We start from the raw sequence: 18,561 nt of genomic DNA, 5'->3' as shown, positions 1-18,561 counted from the left end.
CCCGTCAAAATATCAGCTTTTTTCAAAAACTTGGGGTGCCTTTTATTCATTGAAATCTCTACTTTCATATGGTGTATAAAAAATAAACACCACCATAGTAAATGTTCTCAGGAAATGCATACAAACAGTCTGAAAATTAGCTTTTACTAAATCAGGCACACTTCTCGAACTACCTGAAATGTTTTATCGACATCATTTTGCTTTTGAATATGCTGTAAAATATTAAACTTAGAACAGATAATTATTTTTCTTTTGAAATATTACCGAAAAGCCGATACAAGAGAAGATATAGAGTTCAAGAATTGTGCCTGATTTAGTAAAAGCTCATTATCACACTGTTTGTATGCATTTCCTGAGAACATTTACTATGGTGGTGTTTATTTTTTTTACACCATATGAAAGTAGAGATTTCAATGAATAAAAGGCACCCCAAGTTTTTGAAAAAAGCTGATATTTTGACGGGTGACTTTTCGATTGAAAATTAGGTTGTTTTTTTGGTATTAATTCAAAATAAGGCGAAAAAATAAATATTTTCAATCAAATAAATTACAGTGTATTTGGGACATAATAAAGTAAGTTTCTACCAAATTTCGTAGAAAAAAAAATAAATTTTGAAGTAGATAGAAATAAAAGACCAAAAACTTGGTTTTTTTAATTTTTCACCTAAATTTTTAGGTTATGTGAAAAAATTGTGAATACAAAAGTTGTAGAACTTTTAATTACCTACAACTTTGCCATTGAACTTTTTTCTATAGGACTTGTAGTTTTGTCGGAAATCGAGAGAAACCATTTTTTTCTCTTAAAAGCTCCCCCCTCCCGCTTCCCGAACTCGGATTGACCGTAATTTATTTTTCCTTACATTTTTATCATATTCCCCTCCTTTTCTAATGGGTTTCATCCGACTGCGATTTTTTTTATCTTTTCATTATTTTCAAAGGCTTCTACCCCAGCCTATTAGATAACTTGTTTCACAAGCTGGATTTATCTAATTTAAATAAAAAATAAAATAAATCTCCTCTCAGAAAAATCCAAATTCAAATTTATCAAGATTTACAATCTAAACAACGACGTAAAACCGGTTCGCGGTTGTTTTATCTTTTCTATGAAATAAACCAATATTTGAATACATTATCTATGGATGGACGATTTCAAAACATTTAATAAAAATGTCTATCGTTCTTTGAAAGAGTGAAATTATATGAATTTCGATGTAAATGAGATTGTAGATCGGGTTTGGTGGCGTCGAACCGGCGCCACGGCCGTCGCTTTAGGCCTAAATTGTAGCGTGATTCTCACTGAATTCTGCTCGCCTGGTACCCGCGCACCAAATATTTTTTTTTTCACTTTGTTTTTTACGTTTCTTTACCGAGAGCAAAAATAAATAAAAAAACACAGAACGGTGAAAAATGGTGTGCCTACGGTTACAAAAAATGAAGTATAGAAATATCTCGATGGTACTTATAGAATAACTTGTATATTAACGAAAGGTTTGCTGTTTAATTTTTCAAAAAAAACACTTCTTGGTAACTTGTTTTGTTGATTTGTGCTTGTTATTTTATAATTAATTTGACATTATTTTATAAGAAAAACAGAAAAGTTTACGGCCTAAATTCAGCTAGGTAGGTACCTACCTAGTAAACTTAATAAATTTATCTTCTAGGCTCCTTATTAATTTAAAAAGAAAATAGGGAACATTTTTATTTTTTACTTTAACAATACGTCTTGTTATGACCTACTACCTAGGTAGGTACTAAAGAGGAATTTTATATATTTTTTAAATAATGAAATGGGAACACAATACAACGTCGTAGCTTAATTAAAGCCATTTTCAAAACAAAATAAAGTTATTAACAGTACACTGAAAATATTCACATATTTTCTAAGCTATAAAATTATATAGGTACTTCTATAGGTAGGTATTTCTAAACGAGCAATCCTCATATTCAACGCAAAATTTGCTTGATGTTAGTTCAAATGAGAGATTAGTCTAAATAATTTCAGAGAAAATAATTCTAAAGTGTAACGCATAGTAAGATAGTAGTGGCTTACTAAATCATTCATCAATGAAAATTAATTCAGTTAGAATCAGCCGCTTTCTCGCAGGTCACGCGTTGCACACAGCACAATAATCACATCCGTTCTTTTCTGAATGCACAATAGTACGCGTGTCTCATTCTATCCCACGCGCGATGCATATCGATGTCCTTGTCAGCACTCAGCCGTGCGACGTTGCCGGTTCGTGCCGCGCCGACTGTCGTTGTGACCTTGTCACGCTCTACTAGCAATAATGTTAGGTATTTAAAATATAACATTTAACATTCATTAAAACGAATGAATGGTGTTTCAATAGATTTTTTTTCCTTGGTTTTATTAATGTGGGTTGTTTGATCTTACTCGGATAGCATATACATAATTAATATTATATTGAGTTAATTAACATATCCGCGGAGTTGGCATTAGTTTTAGTTTTTAGGAAATGATTATGGGTTATTCTTATTTTGAAGATAATTACTTTAGTTTTTTAATAACAATTCCACAAAAATAAGCTTGCAAAGGAAATGTGATAACTACATCATATTTCAAAAATTTGACAAATCGGAAATCCTATCCTATCATATCCTACTAATATTATAAATGCGAAAGTTTGTGAGGATGGATGTATGTATGTTCGTTACTCTTTCACGCATTTACTACTGAACCAATTAGGTACAATGAAATTTAGCACACATATAGAGGGTAACTTGGATTAACACATACGATAGGTTTTATCCTGGACATCCCAGGGGAGTGCGAATTATGCGGGTTTTTCTTTTCAAACGCGGGTGAAGCCGCGGCTGGAAAGCCAGTATCACCTTTAGTAGGTACTTCTATATTTATTCATGTATTTCATATACACAGTACCTACACTGTACCGCAGCGTATTGTCTCACACGATATCTGATAGCGGAAAAGTTAATCTATAGGAATAAATTATTTGGTTTGTCTCTTTGCATCCGCCGAATCGCCAAATTTTCCAAATAGTTTGGCTACTATTTCTTAAAGAGCAGTTTCACGACTTGCTGATGAAGTCACTGAAATTTTAACTAACAGATTAGCTAAACAGTATCAACATACCCATAAATTGTATAACTGGCTTAACTTATATGGTCTATACTAATTATACCTACTTAATATTATAAAGCTGAAGTTTTATTGTTTGAACGCGCTAATCTCGGGAACCACTGGCCCGATTTGAAAAATTCTTTCGGTGTTAGAAAGTCCATTTATCGAGAAAGGCTAGGTATAAGTATATACATTAGGTACCGTGATAGATATGCGGAAGGACACGAATGAAACGCTAGACGGCTGTTAACGTACTGACTTTAATTGACGTAAGATGACAACGTTACAGACATTAATGCACATACATAACAGTACCTATATATCGCATCACGCTAAGGCCAATAGGAGCGGAGCAATGCTAGTAAAATGTAAACCGCGCAGCACGGTTCTTACGCGTTCGATTATAAAGCGGATACATTTATTTGTAAGCATATAAACGATAGACGAAGTTCGAGAAAGTTAAAGATTTCAAAAAGTAAATGTGTTTAAAATATGTAGGGACAGCAGCCCTGAATTAGGTGTTTGCACAATTGCAGTGTTTTTCGTGTAGCCCAAAGACCTAAAACTCTCTTTAAAAATCAAGCTCAGCGCTCACGTCAAAATGTCATCAATCGCAGCCTAGATCGCAGCACGACGCGGACTCCTTGATACATTGGCACTATGTTCAAAACGTGTCTGTTTTTTTTTTGTGATAATATTAAGTATGTCCACCACGACATGAATTTCGCTGTTGTGGTCTTTCTGTGATTCAACAAACACACAGCGGGCCATGAACTTTTTAGCTCAATAAATTATTATTATTAGCAAAAAATATATATGTACATAAAAGAATGTACCAACCTATTAATTACGCTTTCCAAAAACAAATCAACATTTAGAATTAGATCGCAGTTAGAATTTTTTTTTCAGGATTAGGCAAGCATTTGACCATCGCTTCGCCGATGGAAAGCGACAAGCGTGGTCTAGGATGGAGCAGGCTAACCTAATAAATGCCTATTTTCTTTTAAACAAGTCCAGATTATAATTATCGGGAGCACGGAGGCTGGAAGATTGTTTTATTCTTTACTTGTACGCACGAGAAAGGGTGAATCGTATCTAACTATTAGTGGGTTATGGGTATAGGTGGAATGTCGATGACATAGGGGTGGGCAGGTACCCGGTTGTGCAGTTCTTCAGCACATTCTCCATGATAAATCCTGTAGAAGACTGCCAAATTAGCCACTTTTCAACGATGTTCTAAGCTGTGCAATTTAGAGGTGCTAAGGGCTTTATTCCCGATAAGCGAGTCCAAATCGCTAAGTTGGTATTTTGTTGCACTATTTGTCTGTCAGTTTCTACTTTCTATGGACGTCATGGCTCTCAATGATGAAATCCAGCGTAATGGGTCTTGTTTATTAATTAATGTAGACTAATTAATAAACAATGGTTTCTCAGATAATAGGTACATACCTACATCTTTAGCCATAGCTTTCATGGGTATATCTAATAGACTCTCGGATTCTCCGTTTTGCTAATTTGATGCTTTTATATCCGTTTCATTTCTTTGTGCGCTAGCTTTTGCATTGTCATCACCACCATCATCATCTGTACTTATATTATATCCTTCACTAAAATTATTATTTAAGTTTAAGTGTTGAATAAAGTAGGTAGTAGGTACACACATTAGTAAACATAATCTTATGATTTCGAGCACGATTTGCACAATATGGTCAATGGACAATATTCTTAACCATTCGGTAAAATTTCAATAGATCCTTCGACTATTACTTATCATACCTTTATTTATTTATCATTTAAGACAACTAGTATTTCTCCTTATTCTTATCTCATTGTGCTCACTGAATTTTCCCTGCAAGTAGCACGGTCAACGTTTTCATTATTCAACCGCAATAATTATAGCACAGCAATGTATGTTCTATTGCTAAGGCTGAAGAACGGGTTTCCCTTGATACATTTGTGATGTACGATGTTTTGTTGGTGGATCTGTATGTCTTGGTTTATTTGTGACTGCGGTAGGCGGGCGCTCAGTTGCATCGTTATTTTTTATATTTCTTTTGTAACTCGAGGCTACGCACAGATTTAGACCACGTTTCCTGCTATTGTATGGGATTTTTCAATTAATGGCCTTTCTTTTACTCGTTTAACAGGTGATTTAGTTTTTGCATGTTCTGTAGGATGAAATTGAATCTTTGTTTGGTTGATTGATGTCGATTTAGTGGGTTTTGATTGTTCTCTGGATTCATTTTAATTGAATGAAGGGTAGCACTGGCTTTACTTCGCTGATAATATCGGCAGGTATGTTTTTATTGGAGGTGTTAATTAGACACTTGATTGTTTGTTTAGAACTTTTCTGAAGAACATTCTCGATTATTTTCAATGTGTATTTTGAAATGAAACTGCAGCCATTAAATCCCAATACCTTGCATATTAATTTTATTGCAGTTAACACCACGTCTCTCCTAAATCATATTTACTTATTGCTATTAATTTTTATAACATTAAAAAACCATTAAATAAAAGAAACACAAATGGAAAATCTTGTGATAGCTATACTTGATATTAATAATTAATTAAAATGTAACCAACACTAAATTCTATGCAAATGAATATTTAATCCTATTCTAAGGTACAACTAGCGCCATCTATGTCAATATATGCGAACTACGTCCTACGTTAGAAACGGTCATGTCTATCGGCGCATTAATGCGAGGGAGCGAGATAGCCGGCTGTGGGAGAAAGGGATAGAACAAAAACAAACTCTTCCCATCGATTGCGGAGGTCAACTCGCGCATGTCAAGTATGGACGGCTGATTACTATGAGAAATCGACTCGATTGATTCACGAAGTAAAAATAGAAATAAAATATGTTTATACTTTTTTTTATTAGTGTAGTCATAGTTTTATTAATAACACATACTATATACTGGTTAGAAATAAATAGATAATAATCTACGCATATTATGTAGCATTCAATTATATTGCTCGCCGAGCCAACTCTTTGAGCGATTCCTTCGTAACTTAAGACGATACACAAAAAAAAATCTACTGCTTGGCGGGCGGAGTCTAATAGCTCGCTATCGCGAACGCGGGTGTGCGCGAAGTCATTCTTGCATACTCGCCGCGCTGCCGCTGGCCGACTCGGGACAAACATGTATGGAGTCGTCATACAGTTATAATATTCTTATACATATATTTAATTGTTGATTTATTGGTTTTATTTTCTTGCTTATAAACAAATAATCTTCTTTTTAACAACTACTTAGACATTATTAATAATTATTATTATTTCGTAATGTTTACTTTATTACAAAATAATACAGGTTATAAATAATCTTTAAAATAACAAAAAATATTGTTACTCTGAAAAAATGAAATGGTACTCAATAACGCGGACTACTGAATGGATTTAGATAGAATTTGATGCTGACGTAGATATTACGTCATGCCCAGAAATGAAAGGTAATATTTCTGAAAGAAGTTATAAACCCTAATTCTTCTCAGTCAAAGTCAAGAGTGGAAGATATCACTAATACAGTAAAACTGATGCGAAACTTTGGATGTTAATTTGTATATTTTTTTGTTAGTTGTTAATTAATCACGTCAAAACTACATTACCAATTTTGATAAAATATAGCTAATTGCCTGGATTTACACATAGGATACTTTTTATCCGAACTGAACACTTCTGTGGGATAAGACAGGATTCACGATATAATCTAATTCCACGCGGGCAAAGCCGCGGTCGGAATGATATTTTTTTAAATAAAGAAATCGTTTAAAAAAAACACAAAATATATTGACGCATGTATTTATTTTTTGCACTCTATTATAATTGTAATTATTCATTACAAATAATCAAAATAAAATAGCCAGAACAAAGTTAGGCCCTGGTAGGGTAGGTAGGCAGGTACAGCAATGTGAGACGAACACTGGCTTATTTATACCAATAATAATGTATTATAAACATTAAATTAAGTTTACTTTCTAACAACAAAAATACATAATATTAGCTAATGTGAAAGCGAATCAACCAATCATCCCACAAAAATGAAATGTGCACACAAATATTCATCCAAATCGGTTCATGTCATTAGGAGGAGTGACTGCAGCGCCATCTTCCGGGCCCAATTGTGTTTCCAGATCACCCAGGAACTCAATTTAATATGCTTACACAAAATTTTTCGAAATGAAAACTCACATTACTATGTAAATATGAATATAAACCTGTTTTATTACTAAGCAATTTCCCGCACAGGTGTAGTAAGTATAAATGAAATAAATATCAACATCAAATTCTTTATACAACATACTTATCTACCACCTTCTAAGAAATGTAATTCTTGAAATTATTTCGTATTTTTTTTAAATATAATACTACTCCAATGAGCTCCTGTTCCATATTATGTCCGCCATACTTCCACTAAGTTCACCATGATTTTTTATTTCTTTGCACTTTGTTGCTTTTTGCTAAAAATGGAATCATGCGATAAAACCAGTAGAGCTTTGATAACAATATACATTTTTGACTGAATAAAGGTACTTACGAAGGAGTGGATTCACATTGTGAACAATCAGTGGGTTTATTTTCCTTCTGGATTCCGGATTTCTGAACAGATTATTTATGCTATAAATGAAAAAATCTTACACATTCGTTATGTACTTAAAACAGGGGTACATATCAAATATCGTCTATAATACAATTATCATCAAATTTAAAATAAAACCAACTTACTTCATTAATTTGTTCCAATTGTAAGCATTCTTTTTCCTCCAACCTTTATGTTTCTTCTTCTTATTTTCTTTATTGTCCCCATTTGTCTCATTTTGTCTTATCGTGTTGTCACCCTTTTTTACGATTGCGCGAGCGACACAAGTTCCCCGTGTGACGGCCGTAGCGGGAATGACTCGTGCAGCGATCGGGGTAGGAAGGTACAGGGCGGCTCTCGCTATATTGGCTGGTCGCGCGCTAATTTCAAGTATTTCTTGTTTATTTCAAAACCATCGCATATTTCAAAATTCTAACACGGTAGACGTATAGGTTGTATATTTTATAGTTAATATCCAAAAAGTCGTAACTTTACGTTTGTTATTTTGAAGATGCCAGAGATTAAAAAAAAATAACAATGATAACTTTGTATTTTTTTTCTATCGAGAAAATATCATGGAATCATGTTTCTAAAACGGTAGACGTATTGTGTTACTATTGAACTTTCTTGTCAAGAATTTTCATCACGACAGCTTTAATAATATAAAAATTACGAAGGTTTGAAAAGGGCCGTAAATGTTAGAAAAATTAATTCATCACCTTAATAACAAAATTACAAAGTCTCTTACTCTCTCATGTCTCTCATGTCTAGCTCACTGCTTACTTTTTTTTTAAATATGTAGTTCTAAAAGCTTATCTGAAATCTGAATGTATAATATTACATTGAGTTAAATTAAAAGACGGATCGAGAGTAAAGTCGCGGGTTTAAGCTAGTAGTATGTAAACGAGTACACAATATAATAATATTATCTTTTCATCTTTATTGAAAATCATCCAACGGATTCGATATATTAAAATGTTTAATTCCGCTTAGGTACTCAAAGAAAAGCAGTGACCCGAGCAAAATAATCAGTAAAAGCGTATTCAAAAACAAATACAGTACTGGGAAGTGCATAAATATATCTATCCAATATCTACCCTCGATATAAAGGTTTTCGAAATACTCGATATTTTACTCTACATAACTGTGATAAGGTTCAATTTGATTTGTGAGTCTTTGAGGAAAAAAGGTATGTCAAGAATTTCTCACACAAGTGTGAGTATTTAATTGACGCACACATTTCTATCAATAATTGAATAACTATAATAACTCGATCCTTATTTTAAGTTATTTTTTTATTATATTGATACTTTACAAGTGTGTGCAACTGCTTGTGAGATAACAGCGAGATACAGAATCTTGGTATCAACTATTGTTGAGGCTGCGGCTGGAATCGATCTAACAGACATCGGGTTTACACGGTATTATTGTCTAAAAATTGAACTGCCTAGTTACCTAGTTGAAAAAGTCTTATTTTTTTCCCTTCTCCTTAATATAAAAATTGTATTAAAACGTTATATTCATAGGGATCAAAATCGAGTCTGTGGAATTAATATTCAATACAATGTATCCATAAAGCTTAAGAATTGGAAATATAAAAAAAAAACCATTAAGTCTGGAAAACTAACTGCTGGATATCTTCGGACCTTACTTCGGACAGATCGTGAAAACTCCCGCACATGTACATCGCGTTTCGCACACTGACAAAATTCTTACATAAACACATGAATTCTACATAGAAATACATTTTACGATCTGAAAACGCACACATGCGCGCGGGTGCACGCAATTTTCACCCTAAAGGTCGCCCTACATTCAGTGATCCAGGACATAACCTCAAAATATGAGTTTTTGGTTTACGAAGATCAAGTTAGTATAGAAGCTAGTGTTCAGTGGATTTTTATTGTGGAATGAATTAAATGTACGTTCGTTGATGTCTGTGTTGGCTGTGTGTGATAAGTCTGTCATTGTAGTGCGCTTTTCGTGTGAACCGGTCCTCAGAATGCGTGATCTGATACCTAACATTATTCGGCAATTTATGATAGTGTGGTGACAGTGTTAAATGACTGGGGGAGCGTTGAAGAAATGAGTGTGAGTATATATTGGTGTATATTTTAATGTTTCGCCACTGTTGCGGATGTGTTATCTTATCTGTATTGTACGGTCATTTTGGTGACATGAATTGTTCGACTTATCTATTTTCGTTTGTTTTAATAGCTAATTTTAATAAAAATATAATTTGAATACAAACTTTTATAAATAATTGTTCGCTTTAATGCAAATGCAATTGTCATTAAATACATAGAAAAACACATGATGTAAAACTATTAAAAAAATCATTAAATTATTTCAGTTTCAATCACGGTACATATGATCCTCACTTTAGTTCTTTACATAATATGATTTTAATCTACACAGCATTATTTGTCGTTAAAAATCATTCTAATTTAATAATTTTCAATACTTTTTTACATACACGCGACCTTATAAACTAAAAAAATAAATACATCAATAACATCTAACAAAACAAAGACAATTTCATCAGATACCAATCTAATACATCTCACTGTCTTTCGTCATGAATAAAAAGGAAGGGAAATCGATAGATTCTAAATGGCTCCAATTAGGGGAAGGGACACCGGTTGAATGTTGACTTTACATTATTGGATGCTTTTCCGTCTAGCTAAATTAAACTGATTGTTTTAGGTCATTTTTAGAATTTTAGACGCTTATGAAATTGTTATTTTTTATTAAATGTGTTATATGATTAGATTTTTGTTCATAACTATATGGGCGAAGAAGAAGATATGTTGTAGAAATATATTTAGATTGTATTTAATTTATCTAATCTGTTAAATTTTAAAATAACTTTAAATTTTAATGGAAAGCTTATGGAAACAGAGCTTATCATAAAATTAATTGACCTTATCAATTTCAATTGTTATTTTTTAAATATCAGTATCATAATAAAAATTAATGAATATTCTTACTCGATATAATACCTATGTACTTATCAATAATACAACGTATTATGTAGTATTTTAAAGGAAAATTTTTAACGTAGAGCAAAGACAATACAAACTCTACATGTGGATTTTCTATTCAATCTTTTATTCTAAAATCATGTTTGTAATTATATTATCATAACGTGTTTCCTAAGACAGAAAGAAAAATAACAAAATTTTATTTTCGAATTTGAGGTGGATCTATAAAATGCAGTGAATTCCTGAAAACACGTACCTACTCTGAAGGTTTAATAGAGTTTAATGCAATTTGAAAGAGATGGCGCTGTTTTCAAACTTAGTCCTCAGTTATTAAAAGGTAATTTTAATTTTACGATAAATAAGTAGAAATGGTTATTAACGTGCTGAAAAATTATAAACACTAAATTACTATAAAATAAATTTATAACTATAACTCATAGTTCAAGATGACCATTCCTCATGCAAATAATTACCTACCTAATAATTATTTAAACCTTCAAGCACATAATAGCTTCAACAAGTGAACAAGACGCTTGTTTTCGAGTAGACTCCATATTTTCTACAGTCACTTTGATGTGACAGAAAGAATCAAAGCAAATCGTATTTATTATTTCCAAAAAATGTTGCTCACGGCGTTCTTGTAGATATATACCTAACTTCGAATTATAATATGTACCATTAATTTGAGTAATATTCCCAGAAAACAACCTCCCAATAAGCCTGTAATGTATAATCCCGCAAGATTTAATATTTTACAATACTCATTTTCTTATTATATCAATAAAATCTACATCAAAGAGTGTCCTCAAAGGAAAGTGATACAAAGCTAAAAGCTTTTAATAAATATGTTTCCTAGTAGGTTCTTATTTTGTGAATTTTAAGTTCAAGAACCGAGGATAATATGTCATGAAATATAAACAAGACGACTTTCGTAGATTATATCTATCGATATTTTATCTACCGATATTGTTTCTCAATGTATTTAGAGAGAATATCATGATCAAAATTAAAATTGAATTGTCTGACCGATTTACGACCATTGTGGAAAATATAAAAAGAGAGGCAACTATTTAGGAAATACCTACCTACTACAAAAAAATATTCAATTTCACTTACATAGGAGAAGGTGTTTTCATGTATTGTAGTGAAAATGAAAAATGTCTCTTGTGTACACGGATGTTATAAATACAGGGTGTCCCACTGTTGGTATACTAAGCTCAAAGGAGGTTATAGTTTTGCATACGTTGATTACGTAAAAAATACTTAAAAAATTCCAAACGCATTTTTTTTTTTCAAATAGATGAATTCTTAAAACTCTATGTGTACACCCATAACATGCAACCCACCCATTTTTGCCACCAGCACGTGAGCTATCGTTTAAGATTATGTTTTCATGGACAAAATGCTCACATTAGAGAAGCGGTATATGCAGACTGCGCGAAGCTAGAGAAGAAAACATGGATTTTCAGGAAAAATTTAGCAAAAAATTTTTGACGTAATTTTGTTGTATAAGTATTTTTTACGTGATCAGTGTATGCAAAACTATAAGTCCCTTCGCGCTTAGTATACCAATAGAGGGACACCCTGTATATGAAATAATGAAAGCGCAACTCGATTTAAATTCAAAAATAGAGAAAGATAATAAGAGAATTAGTTTCTCAAAAGTGTACGTATCTATCTTCTTAATTTGAAGATGCGTAATTTTATTTTCTTCACTTTTTAATTTTACTATAGAGGCACAAATCAAAAGGCAATTTATCATACTCTGTTTTAAGACATTCTAAAATAGTCTTCTTCGAAGAACTAGTGTTATTACCAGTAACATAAACCGTTCCACTTTGAGAAGCTATAAACATTTATATTCGGATGTAAATCGTTTCCATACGACTATTAATATAAATTTAATGCTAGCGATTTCATATTCTTAAGGTTGAGAGGATCTTTAATATCTATAAATAATTAATAAGTATCTGATAACAACGTACATTGCAGTTTTCTAATGTTCTCCAGCCTATTAGACTAGAGTACCTAGATAATTTTTGAAACAAAAAAAAATCGCAGTCGGATGAAACCCATTACAAAGGGGAATATGATGAAAGTCAATATCGACTTAAAATAAAAAATTCGTACATTTGAAGTTTATAATAGTATCACTTAGTACTTACGTATGAATGAAATATTATGATATTTCAAATTATTGAAATTCGAACTTCGCAAAAATTGAAAAAGTTTTCTCAATTCCTGCTTAGTTTCTCAAATGATTATTTAAATAAAACAGAAAAAAGCAATTAAAAAGAGACCATACACACCAATATGTATGGGCTATGTCACTGTTTAATTAATTTACGGCGAACCAAAACCGCGGCAGCTAATTACAATGAGCATTGGTCAGACATTTGTTTTGTGACGTTAAAAGGGTGATTTAAATAATTTACTTCTAAATTACATACAGTAAAAAGTAAAAAAAATACAAACACGGTACTCTTCTTTATTAAAGTGATCCAATAGGTACTTTACGTAGATACTAAATTTTATTTTATCGAAAGAATTCTCGGGGAAAAGGCCTAAAGCTATCTGGCCTTGAATTTAGATCCAACAGTGTCCCTTTCAGACAATGTCTAGATATTAAAGTATACCTACCTACACGGACTGAATTTATTTGGGCAAAATAAATAGAAATGTGTAACTTATTTAAAATACAATTGTTTTGAAGCCATAGCCATGCTTCATTGTAGAACTTGTTGGTTAAAGTGAACTAACACGGTATATTTTGATAAAATCTGCCAAGTCTATAAGAGAAAAAGTAAATTAAAAATATAGGCTAATTTTTCAAAAAAGAAACTCAAAAGTGAATTTCACGCGAATATTAAAATGCACGGCATGCCGCGGGCGAAGCGCTATTCACAAAATAATAGGATTTTGAACCTTCATCTTGCTATCATTCGTTATTCCCGCGTCTCTGGGGAGCAAATTTCATCAAAAAGATTGCCATGTAGGCGTCATTGAATTATTTCGCAAACGCAATTATATACCATTTGCGTCATATTCGTCGCTAACTATGTACGTCACATAAGTTTTAGCTTGCGTAAGAACTGAAACAGGTTCTGATAAAACAAATAGGTATATTTCCTCTCACGCGTCTTTTTTCTGACATGAAAGTTTAATTAGAACTTCATCGCAAGTTATAATGTTTAAAGTTCTGTTTTTTCTTAGAGAGAGTTAGTGTAGGTCATGTGAAACAGTTAAAAAAATTGCCAATAAATAATTATTATAGAATTTTGTTGGATATGTACCTTATACGTCTTGAACTATAACATATAATTTTAAAAACTTAAAATAAAATACTTGTAATGTATGAATGTAGCATACAACAGTATTATCAAAAATCAAAATACTAGGATATCATAACATATTAGGTATGTTCGTACTGAACAGTTGCTTATAAATTTCATATATTAAAAGAAAATCATAATAAAATTCCGCGTCTCGCGTCTATTCCCGTACCCACTTGACGTTATCGTCTCACCCTTCCTCACATTCCATGCCCTATTTCACACCCTTTAAGTTTTGTTTCACGACAATAAGTTATTAGTCATTCTTCCTCTTTAGTGATTCTTTAAGAATTCAAGTCTATAGTATATTAAAAAATTTGGAAAATCCAAAAGTGCACGCCTCATATTTTTTTTTTAATAAATATTTATTAATTATTATTTTTGTTTATTTAATAACAATTAAACCACATCGAATCAGACCCTGAAAAATGAAAGGGTTCTATTCCTGAGCATACTCAAGCGTAAGAGAAAAAAAAAGACTCGATTAGTAAAGTATTTCGGTCGCTATCGTGTTAACAAGAAAAAGGATCCGCACATACAGACACACGGACGTCCAAGACAGAACTTTTTTAAACTGTTTTTAACTAGTTTAAATAACAAAAATGACATCAAAAATATCATGAACGTTAAAAATAGTGTTTTTTTCTTAATATGTGTGTGTATGTATTATCTTACAAGTGCAATGTATGATACATAAAGACATTTTAAAAAATCAGATGTTTTGCGCGAAGTGACAGTAGTACCCAGTACCCACCTCAACGCTTCGCTTATGAGGCGTGCAATTCAAACAATCATATGAAACGGTAAACAGGTATAATTAATTGAAAACAAAAAAAAATACGTCTTTGACTGTGTCACATTTTGTTTATGTTAGTACGTAGGAACCTAGTTAGTTACCATTTATGCATTTTGGAATGTATGGAAAACATTATTAAACGCACTATACCCAAAACTACTGAACAGATTTTCATAAAACGCATAGCATATTTTCCAGAATAACACAAGAGCTAGAGGAACTGGTGACGGTGGCCTTTTTAAGTTAAACGTTATTAGATACGTTTTAATATTTTGATTATTAAATTCATATGTATAGATACTGGAAGTAAACAAAACAGAAATAATTGTTTCTGAAGAAATGTTTGATGTTACAAATCAAACAGTAGGTACTCAGCGTAATTGCGAAATTATTTTTCCATTTTCTTTATAAAAACATAAAATGCTTGGGAATAAAAATATTGTATTATGTACTCAAGAATATAACACAATACATCGTATAATTACGAACCGTGACATGTCCACGTAACAATAGAAAGGGTCGCTTTCTAGTAGGGCTGTCACTCATTTAGTTTTCAATTTGATTATGATGGAAATTTTAAATTGTGTTTTGCACAAGATACTTTTTTTCTGGTCATAATTATACTTTTAAAGTTTTAAACATGTTTGTATCGAACGATGTATGGAAATTGATATCTACTAATAATTATAAGTATCTTTTGGTATTTTAATTATTTTTCATGCATGACGAAGGGAAAAGTATGTACGTTTCCCTTTCAATATAGAAAAAAATGAACTTAATATTTAATGGCTTTTCAATTCCAGACGTAGGTAGGTTTCCCTTAAACAATATGATAATAAATATCAAACCAGTTTAAAGTGTATTAGTAATTGTTTAATTTGTTTTATACATTATAAATGAATAAAACAAATTAAACAATTACTGGTTTGTGTTTGTGTGTAATGAATAAAACAAATTAAACAATTATTTAATTAACTCTATAAGTGCCAACCCTAGATATATTTATATAAGATAAGCCCCACGTACCCCATATTTGGGGATGGGACCGATATCGTGTGCAGAATAACATCGCGATAGTGAAATGGGACACCTAAAGCATTTGCATTTAACATCGCCACTGTTTTTAACCAACTTCAAAGAAGAAGGTTCTATATTCCACAGCTTTTTATAATTTATTTAAAAACGATGCTATTGAGCATTATCAATAGATGATAAATTAAAACTCACACATAGTTTTCGTTGTTTAATAAATAATTTTATTAATCAACGAAATTAGTAATCAGAAAGATGAAATATTTAAAACTAAAAGAAATTTAATCCAGCGCAAACAAAGGACACATCTTATTGCTAACTAAAAATTGGTTTTCTTATTAAAAAATATACTATATACATACACAATATACCTATTTACCTAAATATTATGTTCAACGTGGAAATGGCGATAAACGCAGGACTTCCTGTCAACAAAGCAGCAACAACATACTTTTTAGTTTTATTAGCCGCGCCCCGGATGCGATCTATAAGATTTTTTTTTCCATTCGATAATTTTCTTTTTACTTTGAAACCAGACAATGATGAAGACAAAAAGAAGTTGCGTCTGCACCAAAATTTTTCAAATTATCGAACATTTCTATATATATATATAAGTATTTATTATATTATATTATCTATATAAGTATTTATTTAAAAATTATATACCTATGTATGTTTATCAGCCATCTGTTTTCCATAAACCAAGCGAAAGCTTAGTATGGGATCAGATCGTGCCGTGTGTGAATATTTGTCCTGAAATATTTATTTAAATATTTAAAAAAATATTTAAAAACTAGCTTCCGCCTGCGACTCCGTCCACGCGGACGGAAAAAGTATCCCATTTTATGCCCAGGTTAATAAGGTATAATTATACCAAGTTTCATCTAAATCGAATCGATTGTTTTCACGTGATGCCTGAACATACAGACAGACAGACAAAAAAATTTTTAATCACATATTTGGGTTTGGTATTGATCCAGTAACACCCCATGCTATTTATTTTTTCAATATTTTCAATGTACAGAATTGACCCTTCTACAGATTAACATTACAGGAATAACATGAAATGCCGAAATCTATACATATGTATATTATATTTTATACTATTACAAATCATGTCAATTTGCAAACATACTGCATAAATAAAAGTTTAAAAAACTAAAAAACACGCTTTTAGGTCGGTTTTCTATAAAAAGCGTGTTTTTTATTTTTTTTAACTGTTATTTATTTTATCAAATTAGTGTATTGTCATCGGTCCTCAATAAATCTACAAAGTTTGAACGAAATCTGGCCGTTTAAAGTGGGTCAAAATCGCGCCCAAAGAAGTCGGTTACAAACATACAGGTGAAGCTAATATAAAGCGTGTAAAAAAGCATAAAGTGATAAACATAGAGCGAAATTAATAATTTAATATCTACTAGCACAATAATTACTTTAGTTTAAACAGTCTGTTTGCGGTGTCTATTTTAATGAATATCTACATGTGCACATAAATATCATTTATACAACTACTCATATCCTAGTTTATATGTAAATTCGTTAATTATTGCGGTTAAGGGTGTTTTGTGACATTTTGTAGTAATTTATCTCGAGTAATAAATATTGGAGGTCTAGTGGTAATTTGTCTTCGTAATTTATGTAATCTTGATTTTGAACAGTTGATTCACAAATAATATTAAAGACTTCCTTATTTGTGTCAATATTATAAACGCGAAAACATTTCAATTTATTTCACGGATAATCCATAGATTTGATTTTGAAAAGAAGACCCAGAGAGGTTTTATAGTTTTAAAAAAATTGGTTGTCTGTAAAGTCGGTTTACTGACTATAGTTGAACGTGACAACGTCCGATTGTGCTTCTTTGTCGCTCGTTCCGCGCTCTCACTTGCACTTCAAGCCTTACATGGAACACCTCAGAGCGAGGTAACGCGGAACGCCGCATGAGTCATGTTTTTTCGTGCGTGCAACCGGCTCTATCGAATTATAAGACGTTGTCACGTCAAAATCATCTCCTAAAAACCAAGTTATAATTTCTCGTGGTTTTACTATGCGTGAAGGAGCGGGCCACGTCTACTATCTTTGCATTAATCATAACATTTTGCGTACTTAAAATATATCATTTATCTAAAAAGTAGATAGCATGTGCGTGTAAGGAAGTAAGAAAAGACGAGCTCTGTACGTATTATGAGGCGCCGTATGGCCATATCAAATTTATTGGCCGTGAAGCATCAACTTTCAGCCCCTGAAAAGCACTTACTATTTGTTATATATGTACATATTTACGGCTAAGTTAAGTAACTTAAATAAGTATATAATAGACATATACATAGTGAATTATGATAAAAATTTAACTTTTTACCATAACAATTTCGCAAATATTTAACTGCGCGACTGAACAATGACAAAATAGGATTTCAGGGGCCATATTCACAAAAGAATTTTCAGAACACAATTATTGATACCTACATTTCCATATTATAATATATGTATGAGATTATCATTTGAAATTCAATCACAATTCACAACAATAACCTTTCCGGTCGAAAAGTCGTTCGTAAATAGGGACCGGGGTTGTTAGCCGCTCGTCGTTCCGTAAACATCAAAAAAATCTCATCCCATCATATTATTATTTTTAAAACTTATAACAATATCATAAACAATAATTATATGCGATAAAACAATTAATAATAATGGCATTTATTCGCACTACCTACACCTGTACCTATCAA

At 31.8% G+C, this 18,561-nt stretch overlaps 1 protein-coding gene and 1 long non-coding RNA gene across 2 annotated transcripts in view; one reads left to right on the top strand and one right to left on the bottom strand.

Annotated features, from left to right (window-relative positions):
• Positions 1-6,908: 6,908 nt before the first annotated feature.
• LOC149905743 (uncharacterized) lies at positions 6,909-8,294 on the bottom strand. The gene is made up of 3 exons (XR_016457113.1): positions 7,835-8,294; positions 7,647-7,708; positions 6,909-7,569 (listed from the first exon to the last, which is right to left on the bottom strand). It is a non-coding gene; the product is annotated as an uncharacterized LOC149905743 (long non-coding RNA).
• A 1,324-nt stretch (positions 8,295-9,618) lies between these two features.
• The window catches only part of Rab26 (RAS oncogene family member Rab26), a 50,883-nt gene continuing 41,940 nt past the window's right edge, over positions 9,619-18,561 (top strand). The window contains exon 1 of the mRNA XM_090105903.1: positions 9,619-9,779. Coding sequence (XP_089962029.1) covers positions 9,774-9,779 — 6 coding nt within the window. The 5' untranslated portion in view covers positions 9,619-9,773. The remainder of the gene's footprint in view (positions 9,780-18,561) is intronic.

Source organism: Colias eurytheme, chromosome 9 (genome assembly GCF_061535395.1).
Source record: "Colias eurytheme isolate Ceu_HAF_F1 chromosome 9, ilColEury1 Martin Lab GWU primary, whole genome shotgun sequence".
Lineage (NCBI taxonomy): Eukaryota > Metazoa > Arthropoda > Insecta > Lepidoptera > Pieridae > Colias > Colias eurytheme.
Note: the sequence above shows the minus strand (reverse complement) of the source record. Positions and strands in the feature narration are given on the sequence as shown.